The sequence below is a fragment of the Haliotis rufescens genome, unplaced genomic scaffold (genome assembly GCF_023055435.1).
Source record: "Haliotis rufescens isolate VD_foot unplaced genomic scaffold, xgHalRufe1.0.p SCAF_7, whole genome shotgun sequence".
Classification (NCBI taxonomy): Eukaryota; Metazoa; Mollusca; class Gastropoda; order Lepetellida; family Haliotidae; genus Haliotis; species Haliotis rufescens.
Window position 1 is genome coordinate 37,874,228 of NW_025964361.1, and position 24,320 is coordinate 37,898,547.

Genomic DNA, 24,320 nt, shown 5'->3' on the forward strand with positions numbered 1-24,320 from the left:
CAAAGTAACAATACCAACTTTATATAAAATATAAATCAACTTCCGTTTCCGGTGTTACACACGTGCAATGTTTTGAGTTTCTTCGTTCCCGAACAGACAAGATGACAGATCGAAATCGGAATAAATTACCGACAAACCTTCCACAACTTCAGAATCTTATCAAACGGGATTCTGAATCTTACAAGGATGAAGTAAGAATATAAACAAAAGTGTCGATTATCTAGTTCTATAAAAATGTATGGTTTGATTGATGAGCAGGTGGACTGTTTTGACATGATTCTTTGGGTTATAGCTAAAACGGCACCTCAGCAAAACGTCACCTGGCGAAAACGGCACTTCGCCTCAAGCGAAAACGGCTACTATTGCCTGGCGAAAACGGCACCCTATTTTTTTTTACCTATTGTTGACGTTTTGCTGAGGTGCCATTTTAGCCTGCACCAGATTCTTTTCATCGGATGCTACTGGCCAACACTCTCAGCTGTTCGACAACGTTTGTGTACGGAGACCTTTGGGAACTTGTCTTGTTCTTGTTATAATTATCATGTGCATCAGGTTTTAATTAATATTTGAAATTGTAAACATTTTACTGAAGTGATTCATACTGATGCAATTTGTCCTTAGTAAGTAGACATGATCAATGGAAAAAAAATTAATTTGAAGATTGGTTGAACTGTTCAGTCATTAACTACATTTTGACTAAATTGTCACTTAGAATTCTGCACCACCAGTTCTCCCGAGGACATTCTCTGCCATATGTCACTAAAAAAGGCAACCTGTTTTTGTGAGAATCACAAACTTAGGATTGTAGGTCTGACAAGCTAACCATGCTAACTGAGTCAGCTTCCACACATCCACACAAATTCAACTTAATCCTTCCATAAAATATTACTGGAATTAACTGAAAGGGACGAAGCAGTGTCAGACACTTATGAGGGATAACTGTAGCAATTGCAAGGATCGATACTCATGTTGTCAATCACTGGATTGTCTGGTCCAGACTCGATTATTTACAGACCGCCATCATATAGCTGGAATATTGTTGAGTGCGGCAATAAACAACAAACAAACAAACAACAAACTACAGACTCTTACAAGTGGTCATAATCATGATAATGCCACTTGGCACACATCTGGTTCCGTAATCTACAACTTACAAGATCCTGAGCGGTAAGGAATGAGCCAATATGGCACAAACTGAATACGGCTCCAGGCCTCAGATGTTGAGTTCATGAATAGACATGAATGACAGTGTGTATTTAATCATTCATTGGGTGATTTTGTGGCAGAAAAGTGTAGGAAGGAACACTGTAAAGATAACATGGATCAAAGTAAGGAGTGAGGAAGGCTTAGACATTGCTACTGATGCCACACAGTAAAGTCAGCTTTTGAATCCTATCTGAGCAAATGCAGTGCATGAATACCACTTTGTGAAAGTTCCATGACAGTTTCCTGTAGCCAAAATATTCAACACCAAACCACATATCCTTCTCTACTCAGTGTTCTTATGTGAAAAATAAATGCAAGCGATCTGCCTAATTACTGCATTCCTGTGCAAAGTAATGAAAACTACAGAATTGAAAAATAAAACTTTATCAGTTCCTATATATTATTGCTTATCCCATGAACATACTGAATAGCATTGAAACCGAAAAAACATGTAGAAATGGCATACTTGATGACCCCAGCAGCCGGGTTGCTAAGCAAGGCTATTTCACCAATGTATATTCACCAAAATGTTACAAATTTAGGTACTGTACACATGTTGCATGTGTTTGTAAACTTTATGGTGTTGAATTCTGAAGGAAGGCGCATCATCAATACTTCACAAACTTGTTTGCACTAAATTGCTAATGACATTTCTTCTGTGTTTTCAGTTTCTGCAGCAGTACAGACACTATCAGTCCAATCTGCAGCTGTTCCAGCTGAAACCATCAGCGTTTTCTAAAACCTTAGAAGAATTGTTGATATTTCTGGCTCAGGTTGGTATACCAAATGCAGACCATTTCTTTGATCACAAATGCTTTGTTCTATGAACATGTTGAAAGATGCTCCCACTGTGGGAATGAAGAGGGTTCCCTGTACCCATGCATAAACTGACATCTTTTGGTATGGTGCCGCCAAGGGATCGAACCGCCAACTTCTCTCTCTCCGGGAAGACGCTTTTACCACTACACCACATAAAGGGTCTTCAGGTTCAGACTTGATGCCTTTACTGCTTGCATGTCATCATATCCCAATTGAATAGATCAATGCTCATGATGTCAATCACTGGATTGTCTGGTCCAGACTCGATTATTTACAGATCATAGTCATATAGCTGGAATATTGGTGAGTGCAGCTATAATGAGGATCAGATGATTATAACTAATGACCAGGCTGATTGTGTTCCGTCATCGTGCCCACAAAATGTAGATAGTTACTCATCAACCACTGGTTGCCTTGCCCTGAGTCAGTTATGTACAGGCTGCGATAAAATAAGATAGACACATTTTTATGGATAACAACTTCTTTAATACTGTGAAAAGCGACGTTTCGGTATAGATCCTTATACCGTTGTCAAGCAAGACTGAATGAGGGACATAGTACAGAATACATATAGTAGGTGGAGGATTAACAGTAGAGGATAAACAGTAACAACAATTGCATACATGAGTGGGATAACATAGGTAGGTGTTGACAACAAAGGGATGATAATGTCACAACACGATGGACAGAGAACACATAGGTGGAAGCCAATAGGGACATGAAGCCAATAAACAGGATATTATTGTTTGATGAGTTCATAGTAGGCGGATGGGATGAAATAGCCTTGATCTCTGTTGATTGATGGCTTGTGGCGGCGAATGTTGACTGCTTCTGTTAGTTTTCTTTTAGTGAAATCATGGACGTTGTTGGCGAGGATTTTAAAATAAATGCCATAAAATACCTGGAACATTACTGCCTTTCTCCTTGTGATACGGTCCCTGCTAGCAGCTGAATAACAGCCCACTGTGAACATTTCCTCAACCAAATGTTTTGTGTGTTCATTGTTTGACACTGCACTCAACAATATTTCAGCTATATGACGGCTGTCTGTAAATAATGGAGTCTGGCCTAGAAATCCAGTGATTGACATCATGAGCATCAATCTATGTAATTGGGACACGATAACATGCAACAACCAAGCTAACTGGTATGGCCACCTGATTCCATTAGACACCTCTTACGACAAGTATGGGTTGCTGAAGATCTATTCCAACCTTGATATACATGGCTCTCAACCAAAGGAATTAAGTTTTGAAGAATCTGACACAGTAAACATAAAATCTGGGATCATGGTGATATACATAGATGACCATGAACAAAGAAATGAGTGTATTGAGAGATCTGAATAAGAGTCAGTGGCAGATCCAGAAGGGGCTAGCGGGGGATGAGCAGACACCTTACATGTAAACTAAGCCCTAGGCCAAATCACTTAAGAATGTGGGTGTCATTTCCACCCCCACCCCCCATCCTTTTTTCAAAATCCTGAAACCGCCTCTGAGGATTATCGGGATGTATCAAAACTTAATGTTGTGTATTGTTTGTCTAATCACACCAGGTTTCCCACTGTTACCCTGGCGACCTGTCGGAGTTTCCCCAGCAGCTGCGAGACCTCCTACACAGACATGCCACGGCACTGGACCCAACAATGAGACTGGTAATGGCCATTCTTCTATCCTTGGTTTGTTAGTAACATTCCATGTTCTTGTGGGTTTCAGCCAAGCAAGGTACAACATTATCTATAATTAGGCTGAAACACTGACTGAGATACAACTGAAAAAATGTTCAAAACTAATTAGATTCAGAGCTTTTACTTCGATCCTATCCCTCTCTGCATGAAGATCTAAAGCCACCTCAATAGCATGTCTGGGGGCCATGGGTGACCCAGTCGTCTGAGACTCCGCAATTCACTGTGCAGAGTTATGTCCCTTTCCCATGCCAGAAACCTCTGTTCATGGGTTCGATTCCCGGTTTGCTCTGATTCAAGTTCGTCAACACCATACCCTTGCTTGTGTGTTTCACCTGAGTGGTACACGTCTGAGACCTGGATCACTTTGGGCTTTCCGCCCACATCAAGCTGCCATGATATAACTGGAATACTGTTCAAAGCGGCGTTAAACCCACCTCACTCACTCCGTAGCATGTTTTATTTCTGTACCTAAAAAATGAAGTCAATCTGCTTGTTCCCAATGTAAACAAATAAAACTGTGCCATTATTTTATTGTGGATATTCTATTCACCCTGTCGTACCTGAGCGCCAAAACGTCTTTTCAAAGCATATCTAGCTCGCGTATGCTCATTTGGTACTTTTTGAAACAACTTGTAAGATAAATGGTATCCCACAGACACTTGTGTAGTAATCTCTATTTACTGTGTAATTTGACAAAGTTTTGACTATCATGTTGCCTTGATCATACTTGCCGCGTCATCATTTGTGATGGTGTTTGTGTCTGCAGTCAATGGTGAAGTCCCTCATCCTGTTACGAAACAAAGGCTTGATACCCGCCACCAGCATCCTGGAACTGTTCTTTGAGCTGTTCCGTTGTCAGGACAAACTCCTGAGAAAAACACTCTACAAGTACATCGTCACCGACATAAAGAATGTCAACTCCAAGCGCAAGAATATGCAGCTAAATTCGGTAAGAACACAGCCAATTACTGTGAATTGATTTCACTCCATCAAAACAACAAAGTTATTTGGTTGACCTTTAAAGTTCAGTGAAGCTTTATTTACTCCAACTTCATTAGCTCAGCATATATTGGTCAAGCAGTATGACAACAGTTTTGTCTGCATGTATCTTTATCATCTGTGCTAATCTCAAACTTTGACATTATGATGGTCCCTGGGGCGCCAAGTTAGACAGTTTTTAGTTTTACATGGTATATGTACTGTCCTTGTTTATGTTTTATTTTGGTTTTCTGTATCAAAGTTGGTGAAACATGTTATTAATAATTTTGTGTGGTTAACTTAATGTAAGTTATATAAAAGTCACTCTTGATTTTCTTTTCATTCCAGACTCTTCAGAGTTTTATGTACACAATGTTGACAGATAAAAGTCCTGTGGCAGCCAAAATGTCCTTGGTAAGATCTTTGACAGTATTAGTTATACAATCAGGCATTTCATTTCCTGCCCCGCTATACTGGCAGTGAGGCTGAATGAATAAATGTCTAAAGTGATACCATCTTCCCGAGGCAAGGGAGTTGACGAACTGTAAAAGTCCAGTTTCCACCCTTGCTGAACTTGGCTGGAATTTCTAGGCCCGATAATTGCGCCACCGGCGGCTATTGGGACTTATGTCCTTTCTGTGTCCCTCCTATTGATCAATCAGATTCTGTCTCATATCACTTGCATTTGCTTCAAATAAAATGGTTTTGCCCAGTCAAGACGACCTGATAATCAAGATCTATTATGTAATAATACTGGTCTTACGTTGTGAAGTGCATCAAATCATGTGAGCAGCTTGATTAAAAACATGACAAGATTTGGAAAATATCTGTTGATGCTAAATAGTCGGTACACATGCTTTTCAAATCTTGCAATCCGCCAAAATCTGCACAGCAGTTTATGAACCAATTGTCAATTTTGGTTCAGAAATTTTATTGGACTATGTATAGACTTGTTAGTCCAGCCAAAATATACCTCCATAATTCCAGCCTCCTTCGGCAAGGGTTGAAAGTGGAGTTATTGTTCAGTTAGCTCCTTTGTCTTTGGAAGATGAAGTTATACAAGATATGTATTATGTTCACATGTACATTCTTTACAATATTCTTGCATATCTAGAAATAACCTTTTTGCAGTCTCAATATTTGGCTCGTAATTTTTCTCAGATAGCAGTTTCATTGTCATATACTTAAAAGCATTACAGGAATTTGAGATGTCAATTTTGTAGACTACTGTCATGACAGTAGTGTAGCACTGTAAAATAGTAGTGTATAGGACCCGTGAATAATAGGTCTTCAGCAACCCATGCTTGCGGTAAGAGGCAACAATGCTTGTCGTAATAGGCGTCTAACAGGATTGGGTGGTCAGTTGCATGGATTGATGCTCATGATGTCAGTCATTTGATTGTCTGGTCCGTATTTACCGACTGCCGTTCATATAGAGGAAATATTGCTGAATCTGGCGTTAAACAAACAAAGAAACAAACAAAGAAACAAACAAACAATAGTGTATAGAGATGTGAATGTGAGCATCTGTTTCCCAGGATGTGATGATTGAGCTGTACAAGAAGAATGTATGGAACGATGCCAAGACCGTCAATGTCATTACAACAGCCTGCTTCTCCAAGTATGCCAAGGTAGGTAACTGGGCTTGACTTTGCAAGTTAATCTCATGGCCAGCTTGGCCAGACTGTCTTCAAATGTACTGGCACTTCAAATCTTAATGGTGGGTGTGTTTGGTTTAAAGTTGCTTTGAACAGTATTTCAGTTGTATCACGTCATGTTAGCTTATTTGGGAGGAAAGCTTGAATTGATGCAGGTGTTAAATGTTAAATTGGGCTACGCAGATAAGCACAGTTGATCACATCCCAAACTGGGAGAGATATGACTATCGGTATTAGGAGAAAAGGTATAGATAATCGACATAAGGATTGTGAGAAGATGCGGGAAATACCAAACTTCGTAAAATGGACTTGTTCGACATTTCCAAGGTCGGAATCTATTCATGGAGTCATCAGTATTAAACTTTGGGTATCTATGTTTAAAGCGGTTGTACATAATGTTGATATCTCATATAAGAAATAAACGACTCGTGGGCATGTCTGTCTGTTCATTACATACAAGTAAAATTACCATGGATTTTAGTCACACAGATTTTTTTCTTTGTAAAAAATAATCTAATGTTCTTTCAGATACTTGTTGCAGCCGTGAAGTTTTTTCTGGGAAGAGATGAACTAGATCAGAAAGCTGAGAGTGATAGTGATGATGATGATGATGATGTGAGTATTGGTCAGAGTTATGTTTCTTGATCTATAGATTCGATATCAGATGAGGCCATTTATCTCAAGGCAAGACAATATTTATTGAGACCTTGCACACCATAGAAGGAATACTATCATAGCTCATTTTCGTATATTTATGTTTATCTCTCACTATGCATTTCTCCTTCTTTCGATCAGGTTATGTCAGGTGATAAGGTCATGTAGGATCACGACGCACAGGATTACAGTTGTGACCCATTTCTTTAGATGGTGAATATGGTGATACTGGGATGTGTTTGAGCGAAATGTTTTTGAAGCTGGAAACTTTGTTCTAGGGTGTTTCCACACCAGGATCAAAAGAATGAGAATTGCATAGTGTGAGATAGGATAAGTATATAAAGTTTCAATTTTTTGTAAAAGTTTCAATTTTAGTCTCAGTTTTTATCTTTTTCAAATTTTATGTTGTTCCTTATTGATTTTTTTCTAAAGTCTCTAATACAAGTGGTATGTTCATGATGTTTGCAGAAAACGTCTAAGAAAACAGCAAGAGAGTTATCACTTGCCTACCGAGTTGGGAAGAAAACTAAAAACAGGGAAAGAAAATTGAAGAGAGCATTAGCCGTGCTGAAGGTGGGTAGACCATGTAGGCTACGTAGCTGTTGTAAGTTTAAGAATTGACTTTCACTTTGTGTGAGTTCATTGGCATCTGAACCTTCATTGAGTGACTTTTCCCTCCACAACAGTGTGCGATATTCCTTCTTGCTTTGACCATATAACAGTGTAGAACAATGTAAAACAATCACCCGAACACAACCTCCGTCCACCTCGCTCACTACTCACACTGCACTACCTGCACTACTCGTCACTTTTTCCTTAGTTGCCCCTTATTGGACAGTCATGTTTTGCTACGCTCCCCATTTACAATTGGAATAAACTTAGTTTGTTGTTTGGGTTTGCTGATTTATTTATCCCTTGTGTATCATTATACAGGGTTCCTGACCGATCTTTTTCAATAATTATATTAACAACTACTTACCTTCCTCACTGTGTGTTCTTTGCACGTTTTCCAAACTTACTTGAGTTCCAACACGATCCCTGTTCGTTACTTCGTTGACAGCATCACAGCTCTGTTGCCGTAGGCCCTGGATAAGGTGACACTCAAGGGTTCGCTTTACCCTAACCTGCCATCCTGGTAAATGTTGCAGGGGATTTTATTCCCCACCACCGGGCCTCATCTTGATGCAGACAATGCAAAGACCTTGGGTTGCTCCACTTCTTCACGCCTCAGGATTATTGACAGATGCCTCATATCCATCGACTCTGACATCTGTCTGTCCCTCCTGCCGTTGTCTCTCAATACCACCTTCATGAAGGCATTGGTGACTGGGATTGGGGTCCAGAGCTCGCCACATCACAGGCGTCTCAAACATTCTCGCCAATGCTCTCCCTTACCCCTGTCAGTCAGCTCCCACGGAGATGCACCCAAACCCTTTCCGGACGATTTGCCAGCGCACCTCACGCCACAGCTACAAAAAACAGCTTCTGACGTTCATGTCTATGATACTGGACGATCTGGCTTGAGAGCATGACACCTTCACCATTGAGTAAAATTGCCCACATGCGTATTCGATTCTTGCTTCTAGCTTCTTTTGGTAGCGCCTTATTGGCCCAGACGTTGTTCCCCCATCTGCTCGGACTCGCAGGAGAGCCAGACTTTAAACTCACCATGTTTCATGATCTGCTCAGATATCTTCACACTCCACATCATCGGGTCCATCAGATCCACAGAGGACATCTCACTTTGCCCAGTATGTGCGTTACGACACTGCATTGATGTCACCAGTCAGCGTCAACATAAATGTCTCTTCCTCCCGACCATGAAGGATGGTTGCAGGAATACTTTGTCTTCCAATAATACTTTGTCTTTCTGGGTGCCCTCCTCAATACTCCAGGCTTACGCCCATGCTGGACTTGAACCTCCTAGAGCCTCCTATCCTCCGGAAATTTGAGCGTGCTTACACAATGGCACTCCACAGCAACATCGTCCAAGGTTGTTTTGGGCACAGCAACACTACCTTCACCAAATTCTACCTCAGGTATCTGTCAGTTGAGGACATCGACAGAGTCCACCAACAATGTCCTCTCGTCTTCGCCCAGCAACCTGTTGCATCTCCACGTCACCATTGATGTATCATAAAGGACGCCCATACCGGTACTCCTGCATGTTTTCCCTTTCTTTCTACTGAATGATTGCCTTAACTCAGTACTGAGGGTAATACGTATCGTGAGGGCAACTACGGTTCCCTGACCTTTCGAGGACCTCCAGTTGCAACATAATTAAGACCCAGCCTTACCTGTCATCAGGCATGGTGGTGATGTAATACGGGACTAGTGAAGTTGAACACACCCATGGGTTGAAGACAATGTGGCAGTTTTTTCTAGTCCGTGTTCCGGCCTGGCCACCATATCGCAACATAGGGTCTACAGTTGATCCAACCCATCGTCCTACCGTGAGATAATTATATACTGTTGTGGGGGGATAAGTTAAAAAATACAGGGAATGAGAGTATTCCCCTTATTTATATACCTTTACTGACATGACATGTCGTGACTGCCCACGCATCCATCCCCTCAAAGATTTAGATCAACTCGTCACCTGTCTCAGGTGATTGTGGGAAAAGATGACAAGTAGTGCTGGGAGTGAGGTGGTCGGAAGATGTGTTCTGGTCATTGTTTACATTGTTCTACACTGTTAATGATACAAAGCAAGAAGGAACATTGGATACTGTTGTGTCAGGATAAGTATATAAATAAAGGGAATACTCTGATTCCCTATGATTACCTTTTATGATCTAATGTTGCATAAAATTAGGGCTCTATTTTTAGGTACACTCTTAAAATGTATTGTAAAACTCTTTTTTGTTGTTATTAATCATTTAACTTATTTCAGAAACAAGGTGGCAAAAAGAAAAAGGCCGAAGTTTTCAACTTCTCTGCTATGCATTTGATACATGATCCTCAAGGTAATTCAAGAACAAACTTGTTTTAAGTTTACAAATTTAAAGTTTTGGTCATTCCAAAATGTTGTCCTTAGAGATTGATTTATTTTTGTCAACTCTTTTGCCACTTTTAGCAATATCGGGGGCACTGGTGGCCCAGTCGTCTAAGGCTCTGCAGTTCGCTGTGCACAGTTGCGTCCCTTGGGCACGGGTGGCCCAGTCGTCTAAGGCACCGCAGTTCTCTGTGCACAGTTGCGTCCCTTAAGCACAGGTGGCCAAGTCATCTAAGGCGCCGCAGTTCTCTGTGCACAGTTATGTCCCTTGGGGACGGGTGGCCCAGTCGTCTAAGGCGCCGCAGTTCTCTGTGCACAGTTATGTCCCTTGGGCACGGGTGGCCCAGGCATCTAAGGCGCCTCAGTTCGCTGTGCACAGTTGTGTCCCTTTGGCACAGGTGGCCAAGTCATCCAAGGCCCCGCAGTTCTCTGTGCACAGTTATGTCCCTTGGGGACGGGTGGCCCAGTAGTCTAAGGCGCTGCAGTTCGCTGTGCACAGTTGCGTCCCTTGGGCACGGGTGGCCCAGTCGTCTAAGGCGCCGCAGTTCTCTGTGCACAGTTATGTCCCTTGGGCACGGGTTGCCCAGTCGTCTAAGGCACCGCAGTTCTCTGTGCAAAGTTGTGTCCCTTGAGCACAGGTGGCCAAGTCATCTAAGGCGCCGCAGTTCTCTGTGCACAGTTATGTCCCTTGGGGACGGGTAGCCCAGTAGTCTAAGGCGCTGCAGTTCGCTGTGCACAGTTGCGTCCCTTGGGCACGGGTGGCCCAGTCGTCTAAGGCGCCTCAGTTCGCTGTGCACAGTTGCAGGTTCGAAACCCGGTTCGCCCAATTATGTTTCTAGGTTTGTCACAACCATACCCGTGCTCGTGGGTCTCACCGAAGTGGTAAATGTCTAAGACCTGCATCACTTCGGGGTTTCCACACACATTAACCTGACATGCCGTGATATAACTGGAATACTGTTAAAAGCAGAGTTAAACCCAACTCACTCACTCTTTGCAATATGATGGTGAAGGCCACCATAAGCGGCTGAACTCTTCTTTGCTAGGAGTTATCTCCCTTCTTCAATCATTATCACACATATCTGTTGTGAAATTGACCGTGTACTGTTTGTAGTATTATACACAACACAATCTGTGGCTGCTTGTTAAAAAGTTTACGAATGTTTTATGAATTTATTTTATTACTTTTTTTATCACTTTTTAAAAGAATTTAGTGAGAGGCTGTTTAAGAAACTGGAGTCATCCAATGAAAGATTTGAAGTAAAACTGCTAATGATGGATCTGATTTCAAGACTTATCGGAATACACCAGGTAAGGTTTCTGAAGTTTTATGTACTTGTGCTGGTCTGATGGTTGACTTTAATCAGATGCACAGTTCAATGCATTGATTATGGATGTCAGAAATTGTTTTTGGATTGAAATATGATGGGATAGAATATATGTAAATATTATTAATGTCAATTTAATAAATCTATGTATATTACACATAATAGACAATGAATACCACTGTCATTTAAAGAAGAGTTGCAACCTATCTAGATAGTTGATGTGAATGAGTGATCAATTGGAAGACATTTTGGAACAGTTGGGACTTGTTTTACACATCTGCTATTAGCAATGTTACTCAGCTCTTTGCTGTTTCAACATGTTTTTATTTTGTTACAGCTGTTCCTGTTCAACTTTTACCCGTTCTTGAAACGATTCCTTCAACCACATCAGAGAGGTAACTGCTTCAGATTGCTCTGGCACTAACTTGAGCTTTCTTTGTGAAAAATATTTCTTTACAATATAGTGGCAGTGGCTTTAAACATCTTGAAGACTTCTTATAATTTTCAATTTCTAGTAAATCTCCTTTCCGTCTACTATGGGATTCCACAAATGGTCATGTATTACCTTTAAAAAATACTTTAAATGATTAAAAAATACAAGTATGGGATAGGTACAGCCAAAAGCTTTCATCAAAGCATGTTAGGATGGATCTGTGGACTAGCTGAGCTGGTGTCAATTCAGACTCTTGTTAGTCAGTGCTTTGTAGCCCGTGAAGATCCAGGGTAGAATGGGTCTTCAGCAACCCATGTTTGTCGTAAAAGGAAACTATGCTTGTCGTAAGAGGCGACTTACGGGATCGGGTGGTCAGGCTTGCTGACTTGGTTGATGCATGTCATCATATCCCAATGGTGTGGATCAATGCTCATGATGTCAATCACTGGATTGTTCGGTCCAGACTCCATTTTTTACAGACCGCCATCATATAGCTGGAATATTGCTGAGTGTGGTGTTAAACAACTTACAGTGCAGTATATATCATGTAGGTATTAACTCAAGTAGGTGTCAATGGCAATAAACTGCTTCTATTGCTTTAATACAGCAATAAGATTCATTCTTTCACATTTTCTGCTTTGCATTAATGAATAATTGCTAATCCCTTTACCTGCTGTTGAAACAGTTATCCAGGAAAATGGCTTCTGTTTGTTTCAGAGGTGACCAAATTGCTGTTGTTTGTTGCACAAGCCAGTCATGAGTTAGTTCCCCCTGATGTGAGTAAACTTTAGACTTAAGAGTTATTCCCCCTGACATGTGTGAGTGCTTTTTAGCACAAGAGGTTAACAAGATACTCACTCTTCTGAGCAATATGGGTGTGATGTCTTTAAACATAGTAAAAGCATTATTTACTAATTGCACTCTTGACTAAAAGGGCAGTGGGGTAGCCAAGTGGTTAAAGCGTTCGCTCGTCATGCCAAAGCACCTGGTTCAATTTCCAACATGCGTACAATTTGTGAAGCCCATTTCTGGTGTCTCCTACTGTGATACTGCTGGAATATTCCTAAAATTGGATTAAAACCCATGTCACTCGCTCACTTGGCTAAGTAGATGTGCACCAGGCTTAAAGTTGAGTCATGCTACAAGGTTGAAAGACCTACAATATAAAAAACAATGAACTGAGTAGACACTGTACTATCCTGTGCTCTTGTTACACTTGCTGTTAAGATGAACAGACTCTAAAACTAATGACTTTTGAAGTAGCCTTATTTGTTGACGATTTAGAATACATTTGTTGTATTTCTTACAGCTGAAGTATAAATGGTTTCTTCCTCAGGTAATAGAGGAGGTTTTGTTAACAATCTCCAACAACTTCATCACGGAGAGGAACTCCAGGGAGGTGATGGCTGTGGGGTAGGTCTGAGGGTGTCAAATATGTATAATATTGACAAATTTTGTGAAAAGTTAAGGCCAAAACAATTTATTTTTAAATTGTAAGGTGTAATGGCATTTATACAAACACAAATGGAAACTGGACATATTGGCCCTCTTGCTGCGCACCTTTCAACTTTCAAAAATTATGTAATTTAATAAAGAAAAAAGTCCACATGTGCCAAGTCTCAGATGCCATTGGCTCAGACTTTTCACATCTAACAAGACCAGTTTGATCAAAGTTGTAGATTATATTCCATCTTTTGTAGATGTATTACTTGGGGCATATGTACTACGTTGGGATTGTATTTAAGTCATGGTAAAAGGAGTGTTCCAAAGGTAGCTTGGTCGTCAGCTATTCTTGTTGTTAACATAAAGCCAATGAGTGGAGCTTGGGGTCAGATTGGGTACTGCAGTTTTTTATAGAGACCTTTTCTCGCATCTAAGTATTGATCTTTTGAATAATGTTCATAGTAGGGCTGGAACGAGTCCAAATTTACTAACCGGGTACCCGACCTCCTGTTACCCGCCCCTACCCGAGAACCCACTGTTGAGTCCCAAGAGTTGGGAACAAAATATCTGATTGGGAATTGTTTTACTGCAGCCCTGACAAAAGCTATTTAGATAGATGTATCAAACGATCTGATCATGCATACACTGAAGTAGACTGAAGCTTTATGTTCCGCAAACATATGCCAGTCAAAAGGAATGTGTGCATCGTCACAAAGAAGTTAGTGACTTGTAACCACTGAGCTAAAGTGAGTTTTCGTCACTAAACAATATAGTATCATTAAACAATATATCATGTGACTAACCGAGGGTCCGGGTAGTATTGTGGGTAACTGGGTCATACACAGGACCCACCCGACAAGTGTACCCGAGTTACCAGTCCCAGACCTAGTCAACAGGTTTTTTTTGTGGGATTACATTGGTATTTTGCTTGACATGTGACTTGAACATGTTCAAAAAGAAAACCTGCAGGCGTTAAGTTCTGACAAAAAGTTTGTCGTTTCAGATTAACATCTTTACGCACAACATATAGTGAATGATGGTTTGTGTTTTACCAGCAGCTTGAGTTATGGTAAAAGCATGTATGTAAAACACTTTATAGTTCATTTTCATGCCATGGTTTAGTTTTCTTGATTTTCTTTGGGATATTGGCCCAGTCGTCTAAGGCACTGTGATTCGCTGTGCAGAGTTGTGTCCCTTAGGCGCACCAGAAACCTATGATTGTGGGTTTGAATCCCAGTTCGAACGATTATGTTTTTAAGTTTGTCAGCACCATACCCGTGCTTGTGGGTTTCATCAAAATGGTAAACGTCAGAGACCTGCATCCCTTCGGGCTTTCCTCCGACATTAAGCTGACACAATGTGATGTAACTGGAATACTGTTAATAGCAGTGTTGAACCGAACTCACTCACTCACTCTTTAGGATATCAGTCAAATTCTCACAATAATAAAGTAATGACACTATGAAAACATGAATGCCATCTTCTTCAGACTGAATTCCGTGCGAGAGGTGTGTGCACGGTGCCCGCTGGCTATAGGGGAGGACTTGCTGGGAGACCTCGTCCAGTACAAGTCACACAGAGACAAGAGTAGGTAGCACAGCTGTAGCACAAATGTAGTAGATATGTATTACATGCAAACCTGGACCTGTAGCAGGCCTGTGGTAGGAATGTAGCAGGCCTGTAGTGGATCTGTACCAGACTTGAAGCGGAGTTACACTAGGTCTGTAATAGACCTGTAGTGGAGCTGTAGTAGGAATGTAGCAGGCCTGTAGTGGATCTGTACCAGACTTGAAGCGGAGCTACACTAGGCCTGTAATAGACCTGTAGTGGAGCTGTAGTAGGAATGTAGCAGGCCTGTAGTGGATCTGTACCAGACTTGAAGCGGAGCTACACTAGGCCTGTAATAGACCTGTAGTGGAGCTGTAGTAGGAATGTAGCAGGCCTGTAGTGGATCTGTACCAGACTTTAAGCGAGGGGCTATAGTAGGCCTGTAATAGATCTGTAGTGGAGCTGTAGTAGGAATGTAGCAGGCCTGTAGTAGCCTCGTTGTGGATCTGTACCTGGTCTGAAGCAGAGCTGAAGTAGGAATGTAGCAATCCTGGAGTAGGCTGTAGTTGAACTGTAGTAGGCCTTTACCCGACCTGTAGTGAAGCTGTAGCAGGCCTGTAGCAGGAATGTAGCAATCCTGCAGTAGGCTGTAGTTGAACTGTAGTAGGCCTTTACCCGACCTGTGGTGAAGATGTAGCAGGAATGTAGCAATCCTGCAGTAGGCTGTGGTTGAACTGTAGTAGTAGGCCTTTACCTGACCTGTAGTGAAGCTGTAGCAGGAATGTAGCAATCCTGCAGTAGGCTGTAGTTGAACTGTGGTAGGCCTTTGCCCGACCAGTCGTGAAGCTGTAGCAGGCCTGTAGTAGGCCTGTATTGAGATGTAGCAACATGAGTGTAATCGGGCTGAATGGTCTACTGTTGATGTTTCAGCTGTGATGATGGCAGCACGGGCCCTGATTCAAGTGTACAGGCAGCACAACCCTGCCCTCCTGCACAAGAAAGACAGGGTAACCTTCACAAACATCAAGCATAGTATTCCTATATCAACATTGGCTCAGTTCAGTCACGCAGTTTTATCACCTAGATCCATCACACAGTTACTGCTCCTAGATCCACCCACAGTTGTACTTCACCTAGATCCATCACACAGTAACTGCACCTAGATATGTCACACAGTTCTGGTACCTAGATCCATCACACAGTTCCATCACCAAGATCCACCACACAGTTCCATCACCTAGATCCATCACACAGTTCCATCACACAGTTCCATCACCAAGATCCACCACACAGTTCCATCACCTAGATCCATCACACATATCTGGCACCTAGATCCATCACACAGTTACCGCACCTAGATCGACCCACAGTTCCAACACCTAGATCCATCACACACATCATCACACTGTCCAATCACAGTTCCATCACCAATTGCATCCATCATGCAATTCCATCAGACAGTTAGATTCCTGATTGCTATGTGTCGCTGTCTTGTGATTCAGGGCCGACCTACAGATGCGAAGAACGAGCACACAGCGTTGAAGTACGGTGAGCGGAACACCAAGGACTACATCCCCGGGGCAGAGGCGTTGGAGGAGATGGAGGACGATGCAGCAGACAAACCTCAAGATGGCGATGGTAGGATTGACGTCTTTCATAAAACCTGGAATGACAACGGGCGGTCGGGCAGCCTAGTGGTTAAAGCGTTCGCTCGTCATGCCGAAGACCCGGGTTCGATTCCCGACATGGGTACAATGTGTGAAAGCCATTTCTGGTGACCCCCGCTGTGATATTGCTGGAATATTGCTATTAGCGGCGTAAAACCATACTCACTCACTCACTGGAATGACAACAGATGGGAACAAGTAATGATTGTCACCACTTAAATGGATTGTCTCGTCCATTGTGCCATCATTTAGCTGGAATATTGCTGAGTGCTGCATTAAACTATTTCAATCAACCAAAATATGAAATATTTGATTGGCAATGACATCTGTTGGTGCTGTTTCCCTGTATTATCATGTGGGGAATATAGACCTTCACTAGTTAACTATTGCTATATACACAAGATGTTTGAGAGCATCTGTGACATGTCTGTTGGTGCTGTTTCCCTGTATTATCATGTGGGGAATATAGACCTTCACTAGTTAACTATTGCTATATACACGAGATGTTTGAGAGCATCTGTGACATGTCTGTTGGTGCTGTTTCCCTGTATTATCATGTGGGGAATATAGACCTTCATTAGTTAACTATTGCTATATACACGAGATGTTTGAGAGCATCTGTGACATGTCTGTTGGTCAGATTGGCAGTCGTGCAGTGAGGGGGAGGAGGATGGCGACAGCGATGGAGAGTGGGTCACGGTGCAGCATTCATCTGACGAGGAACAGGTCAGTCCCAGAACGAGTTTGAGGCATCAACTGTCAGGGATTAACTGGAACAATGTCCTTTGCCTGTAAAGTGAAGAGTTTGGCTTATGGTTGGGTGACACCACCTCCTTGGTGTAGTGGTAGAGCATCCAGTGGTAGAGCATCCAGTGGTAGAGCCAGTGGTAGAGCATCCAGTGGTAGAGCATCCAGTGGTAGAGCATTCAGTGGTAGAGCATCCAGTGGTAGAGCATCCAGTTGTAGAGCATCCAGTGGTAGAGCATCCAGTGGTAGAGCATCCAGTGGTAGAGCATCCAGTGGTAGAGCATCCAGTGGTCGAGCATCCAGTGGTAGAGCATCCAGTGATAGAGCATCTAGTGGTAGAGCATCTAGTGGTAGAGCATCCAGTGGTAGAGCATCCAGTGGTAGAGCATCCAGTGGTAGAGCATCCAGTGATAGAGCATCCAGTGGTAGAGCATCCAGTGATAGAGCATCCAGTGGTAGAGCATCCAGTGATAGAGCATCCAGTGGTAGAGCATCCAGTGGTAGAGCATCCAGTGGTAGAGCATCCAGTGGTAGAGCATCCAGTGATAGAGCATCTAGTGGTAGAGCATCCAGTGGTAGAGCATCCAGTGGTAGAGCAGCCAGTGGTAGAGCATCCAGTGGTAGAGCATCCAATTGTAGAGCATCCAATGGTAGAGCATCCAGTGGTAGAGCATCCAGTGGTAGAGCATCCAGTGGTAGAGCATCCAGTGGTAGAGCCAGTGGTAGAGCATCTAGTGGTAGAGCATCCAGTGGTAGAGCCAGTGGTAGAGCATCCAGTGGTAGAGCATCCAGTGGTAGAGCCAGTGGTAGAGCATCCAGTGGTAGAGCCAGTGGTAGAGCATCTAGTGGTAGAGCATCCAGTGGTAGAGCCAGTGGTAGAGCATGCAGTGGTAGAGCATCCAGTGGTAGAGCATCCAGTGGTAGAGCATCCAGTGGTAGAGCATCCAGTGGTAGAGCCAGTGGTAGAGCATCCAGTGGTAGAGCATCCAGTGGTAGAGCATCCAGTGGTAGAGCATCCAGTGGTAGAGCATCCAGTGGTAGAGCCAGTGGTAGAGCATCCAGTGGTAGAGCCAGTGGTAGAGCATCCAGTGGTAGAGCATCCAGTGGTAGAGCCAGTGGTAGAGCATCCAGTGGTAGAGCCAGTGGTAGAGCATCTAGTGGTAGAGCATCCAGTGGTAGAGCCAGTGGTAGAGCATCCAGTGGTAGAGCATCCAGTGGTAGAGCATCCAGTGGTAGAGCATCCAGTGGTAGAGCATCCAGTGGTAGAGCATCTAGTGGTAGAGCATCTAGTGGTAGAGCATCCAGTGGTAGAGCATCCAGTGGTAGAGCATCCAGTGGTAGAGCATCCGCCCAGATAGCGGAAGGGTCAGGGTTCAATCCCCAGCCGCGTCATACCAAAATACGTTTTGAAAGTCTCTTCTGTTTCTAATGTTTATCCTATTGATGTGAGAGATAGGCGATAATTTTGACGGAAACAGTCGTAACTGTCTTTCGGATACCCCATTTCAACTTTGAGGTTGCATCATCAGAAAAACCTGGTAAGCATCACTCTGATTGGTCGGATGGAAGGTCGTAATGTGAGGTTGTGTATATCTTGATACAGAAATAATGACATGATTGAGGAAATGTAATTGTCTGGCACACAGCAGGAGGAGCTGACCAAGTTGGTGCCAGCAGATCCTGCAGAGAGGAAGCGGAAGGCTCAGGATATCTCTGCCAACCGGATCCTGTCGCAGGAAGACTTCGCCAAGATCAACCAGCTCCAGGCCTCCAAGCAGGTGCAGCACACATCCACCAAGGGGAAGAAGAGGAAGTCCCTGGAGGTGGAGACAGAGAGAAGGTGGGGACAGTAGTTACAGAAAGGAGACAGATAAGGTGGGGTCAGTAGTTACAGAGGGGAGATAGAGAAAAGGTGGGGTCAGTAGTTACAGGGGGAAAGGAAAAGGTGGGGGTCAGTAGTTACAGGGGGAGACAGAGAAAAGGTGGGGGTCAGTCGTTACAGGGAGGAGACAGAGAAAAGGTGGAGGTCAGTAGTTACAGGGAGGAGACAGAGAAAAGGTGGGGGTCAGTAGTTACAGGGGGGACACAGAGAAAAGGTGGGGGGCAGTAGTTACAGGGAGGAGACAGAAAAGGTGGGGGTCGGTAGTTACAGAGAGGAGACAGAGAAAAGATGGGGGTCGGTAGTTACAGGGGGGAGACAGAGAAAAGATGGGGGTCGGTAGTTACAGGGGGGAGACAGAAAAGGTGGAGGTCAGTAGTTACAGGGGGGAGACAGAAAAGGTGGGGGTCGGTAGTTACATGGGGGAGACAGAGAAAAGGTGGAGGTCAGTAGTTACAGGGGGGAGACAGAAAAGGTGGGGGTCGGTAGTTACGGGGGGGAGACAGAGAAAAGGTGGAGGTCGGTAGTTACAGGGGGGAGACAGAGAAAAGGTGGGGGTCAGTAGTTACAGGGGGGAGACAGAAAAGGTGGGGGTCGGTAGTTACAGGGGGGAGACAGAGAAAAGGTGGAGGTCAGTAGTTACAGGGAGGAGACAGAAAAGGTGGGGGTTCAGTAGTTACAGGGAGGAGACAGAAAAGGTGGGGGTTCAGTAGTTACAGGGAGGAGACAGAAAAGGTGGGGGTTCAGTAGTTACAGGGAGGAGACAGAAAAGGTGGGGGTCAGTAGTTACAGGGAGGAGACAGAAAAGGTGGGGGTTCAGTAGTTACAGGGAGGAGACAGAAAAGGTGGGGGTCGGTAGTTACAGGGGGGAGACAGAGAAAAGGTGGAGGTCGGTAGTTACAGAGAGGAGACAGAAAAGGTGGGGGTCAGTAGTTACAGGGAGGAGACAGAAAAGGTGGGGGTTCAGTAGTTACAGGGAGGAGACAGAAAAGGTGGGGGTCGGTAGTTACGGGGGGGAGACAGAGAAAAGGTGGGGGTCAGTAGTTACGGGGGGGAGACAGAAAAGGTGGGGGTCAGTAGTAACAGAGAGGAGAGAGAAAAGGTGGGGGTCAGTAGTTACAGGGAGGAGACAGAAAAGGTGGGGGTCAGTAGTTACAGGGGGGAGACAGAGAAAAGGTGGAGGTCAGTAGTTACAGGGAGGAGACAGAAAAGGTGGGGGTCAGTAGTTACAGGGAGGAGACAGAAAAGGTGGGGGTTCAGTAGTTACAGGGAGGAGACAGAAAAGGTGGGGGTCGGTAGTTACAGGGGGGAGACAGAGAAAAGGTGGGGGTCAGTAGTTACGGGGGGGAGACAGAAAAGGTGGGGGTCAGTAGTAACAGAGAGGAGAGAGAAAAGGTGGGGGTCAGTAGTTACAGGGAGGAGACAGAAAAGGTGGGGGTCAGTAGTTACAGGGGGGAGACAGAGAAAAGGTGGAGGTCAGTAGTTACAGGGAGGAGACAGAAAAGGTGGGGGTCGGTAGTTACAGGGGGGAGACAGAGAAAAGGTGGAGGTCGGTAGTTACAGGGGGAGACAGAGAAAAGGTGGGGGTCGGTAGTTACAGAGAGGAGACAGAAAAGTTGGGGGTCAGTAGTTACAGAGAGGAGACAGAAAAGGTGGGGGTCAGTAGTTACAGGGGGGAGACAGAGAAAAGTTGGTGGTCAGTAGTTACAGAGAGGAGACAGAAAAGGTGGGGGTCAGTAGTTACAGGGGGGAGACAGAGAAAAGTTGGTGGTCAGTAGTTACAGGGAGGGGGACAGCTTGTGGACAGAAGGGGAAGGACAGAGTATGAAGCAGTGGTAGCATTCAGAGATACAAACCACTTTTGCAAAAATATTTTACTGGGGAAAAAGTGACGATGCTGGGAATTTTGAGACAAAATATTTGTTCTGTAACTGTTTCAAAATATGTAGAATATAATATCTGAAATTGGAAGCTGAACAAATGTTCCCAACATGTTTTTTTACCAGAATGTCCACTTCTTTTTGTAAAAACCTCAGGCAATTTTTTTTTTTTAAGGATTTTATGGAACAAGATGTTTTTTTAAAAACACCCTTCCACCTTCAGAATGTTGAATGGTCCCATCTTGTAACAAGACATGCTAAGGAATTACTGTGTTGTCTCACAACTGAATATTTCGTTACATTAGCCATGTTTTTGTTCTTGCAGGGGTGAGCTGCCCAACCTGGCCGACATTGAGAACGTGCACAAGAGGCGAGCCCACGACAAAGAGTCCAGACTGGCGACAGTGTTGGTGAGACAACTGCTTCTGTGAACAGTGTTGTTCCACATCTCTCATTAGTACCGTATTTTCTTGAGTATAGTGCGCACTTTTTTATGAAAATCACAGCTGTGTAGAAGGGGGTGCGCATCATACACGAATTATGAATTTGGATGTTTTTTTCCCCATGGAAAGACATTACCGTGAGCACGAAACACCGGAAATACCATGTCAACAAATCCATACTGAAGTACGCAAAATAATCATGTAATTACACTGTCTGGCTATAAAAAGTGTTCTTTGTATATCTGGACTCATGTTTGTAACTTATTTCATTAATTTTATTCAAAATTAGGCAGGGGTAAGGAGAGTCATAGCAAATTGGCCATTCTCTCCATTGGCTACAACTTGTTTATAACCTTTGGAAAAGGGGGGATGCGTTTAATGGTTTGCCAGTTCGTATTGATTGTCATGTATGTTTGGAAACATGCCACTGTAAATGTTTTGTGATGCGTTTACACTTGATTACTGAAAAGACCTGTTTAGATCTGGGGTAAAATAGGTTTTCAGCAACCCATGCCTGTCGTAAGAGGCGACTAATGGGATTGGGTGGTGAGGCGCCCTGACTTGGTTGATGCATGTCATCGTATCCCAATTGCATGGATCAGTGCTCATGATGTCAATTACTGGATTGTCTGGTCCAGACTTGATTATTTACAGACTGCCGCCATATAGCTGGAATATTGCTGAGTGCAGCAGTAAACAACAAACAAACAAACAAACAAACAAAGATTACCGGAAATGCAAATGTTTACCTGGTAGTGTGCTTCACAACTGGGGTGGGGTGGTGGTGGGTGGATGCATCCCTGCACCCCCTCATCTTCTGGATCCGAGTGTGACTTCTAATAAATTCTTACTGTACTGTAAAGAGTGATCAGCTGTAAGGCTGTCATGTGGTGACTACATTTTCAAAGATGTTAGATTGGTTCTCTCACATTGTGGGTTCTTGCAGTGACCAATTTTCTGAGGTTTCTTAAACAACCAATGTATACCTCGGATTTATTTTACAATTTTGGGGGCGATACAGGTGAGGGTTTTGATTTTCATTAGCTGTTATGTAGTAAAGCTGTAGTGTCCAGAAGCCCTGTTTGTGGTGAAGCTGTCATGGTGTACCCCTGTGGTGATTCTCACTTAGAATAGGTCCTCAGCAACTTATGCTGATTGTGAGAGTTGACCAAATGGATCGGGTGGTCAGTCACAGTTGTTAGTGTATCAACGTTGCCAACAATGTTGATGACGTGGATCATCGCTCTCAATATTAATCACTGGATTGTCTGGTCCAGACTCAACAACTACAAATAAATGAAACCATGATAATTCTAAATTCTTTCTGAATTCAATTTTCACATAATGAATAGTTGTCACAGTACCTGGATGGCTTTCATGCACAATTCATTGCAATATATTGTGATACTGTTCTCTGCATTGCGGTACATGCAGATCCTATTTTCTACATACTAAGTAAGTATTACTCCTGTTGGTCAGTCATCACCATTAGGTAGTCATGGAAATGGGAGATGATAACGGGAGAAAAAAATCATTTCCACATTTCCCAACATTTTGTCAAACAATATGACAGGGAAACATCATTTGTGAATGAATTTCTGTGTAGATTTTTCTTTAGAGTTAAATGATACAAAAACAAAAACAAAAACAAATACTATTATTATTGTACCCAATATACTGGCAGACAATCGGTATCGTTTGAACAGCAGTATTGCACGGTAATATAAATGTCCTATAAACGATGGTGCCCAAGTGGAGATGCCGTCATGTCAGCCTAACTGTTGTATTCAAGTCTGTTCATTAGTACTAAAGCGCTACTGTTGTTGTCTCCCCTAGGCTGGCCGGGAAGATCGGGGGAAGTATGCTCATGGGAGGGAGAAGATGAACCCAGACGCCAGCACCACCAACAAACAGAAGAAGAAGAGCAAGCCCTTTATGATGGTGAAACACAAGATGCAGAGGAAGGTCAAAAGGTCATTCAAGGACAAACAGGTAGGTCAAGGCTGAATACAGATTTGCCACAATGACACTTGATAATCGAGGATGACTAACTGGAGGAGCGGGTAGCCTCGGTAGCATGGGTACAACATGTGAAGCCCATTTCTGGTGTCCCCAGCGTGATAAGGCTTGAATATTGCTGACGGAAAACAATTCTCATGCATTTTTTTGTTTTATGATGTATTATACGCTGGAGCCATTTGCCACCATGACACTTGATAATCGAGGATGATTAACGAGGATGACTAACTGGAGGAGTGGGTAGCCTCGGTAGCATCACCTGGTGTCACCTGGTGTTACCTTGTGTCACCTGATATCACCTGATAGTGTGTCACTTTGAAGGTTGTGAATCGTTGCTCACACTGTCAAACTCAGACTCGATTTTTTCCAGGCCACAGTGATATAGCTGGAATATTGTGGGCAAAAACAACTTTTTCCATCTTACTGCCATAAACCAAACAGTAAATGATACGATAGTATGAAAAGTTATCGGAATAAAAGCGGGTATGTTGTGTCTGTTAAGTATGCAAGTTGTTTCTTTGTAACACTTTTGTGTGTCTTCAACATTTACTTAAAGACACGCTGACCTAGTCATCTCATGCACAATAATTAGCTGAGCAGAGTTGTGTCCCTTAGGCATGCCAGGAAGCTATGATCATGGTTTTGAATCCTAGATTTCTAGGTTTCAAGATTTGTCAACACCATATCAATGTTCATGGATTTCAGCTGGGTGATAACAGTCTAAGACCTGCATCACTTTGGGCTTTCCTCCCACACTGAGCTGAACTAGTGTGACATGACTTAATGCATTACAAAGCTCACTCACTCAACTTGTACCTGTTGCTTCAGATCGCACTGAGGAACTCGCTGCTGAAGAGGCAGAGGATGAGCAAGAAATTCTAGGACCCAGAGACCACTCATTGTGTATAATTGTAAATAAACACTATTTACATCCAA

At 43.3% G+C, this 24,320-nt stretch overlaps 1 protein-coding gene across 1 annotated transcript; it reads left to right on the top strand.

Annotated features, from left to right (window-relative positions):
- Positions 1-45: 45 nt before the first annotated feature.
- LOC124144159 (protein SDA1 homolog) lies at positions 46-24,320 on the top strand. Its single transcript, XM_046513417.2, has 21 exons — positions 46-191; positions 1,875-1,979; positions 3,581-3,679; positions 4,479-4,661; positions 5,039-5,104; positions 6,229-6,321; positions 6,877-6,963; positions 7,471-7,575; positions 9,896-9,968; positions 11,205-11,308; positions 11,663-11,720; positions 12,476-12,534; positions 13,095-13,171; positions 14,691-14,788; positions 15,680-15,756; positions 16,252-16,387; positions 17,057-17,142; positions 18,810-19,003; positions 21,248-21,332; positions 23,202-23,357; positions 24,213-24,320. Exons 1-21 carry the CDS (start codon positions 102-104, stop codon positions 24,264-24,266), a joined length of 2,085 nt encoding a protein of 694 aa, XP_046369373.2. The 5' UTR covers positions 46-101; the 3' UTR covers positions 24,267-24,320.

What these genes read in the sequence shown, in the direction of transcription:
- LOC124144159 (XM_046513417.2), top strand. Translation starts at nt 102, where the DNA reads ATGACAGATCGAAATCGGAATAAATTACCGACAAACCTTCCACAACTT. An exon ending in GCTTCTCCAAGTATGCCAAG is followed by an intron (nt 6,322 to 6,876) that starts GTAGGTAACTGG and finishes ATGTTCTTTCAG; the next exon opens with ATACTTGTTGCAGCCGTGAA. An exon ending in AGGGAGGTGATGGCTGTGGG is followed by an intron (nt 13,172 to 14,690) that starts GTAGGTCTGAGG and finishes CATCTTCTTCAG; the next exon opens with ACTGAATTCCGTGCGAGAGG.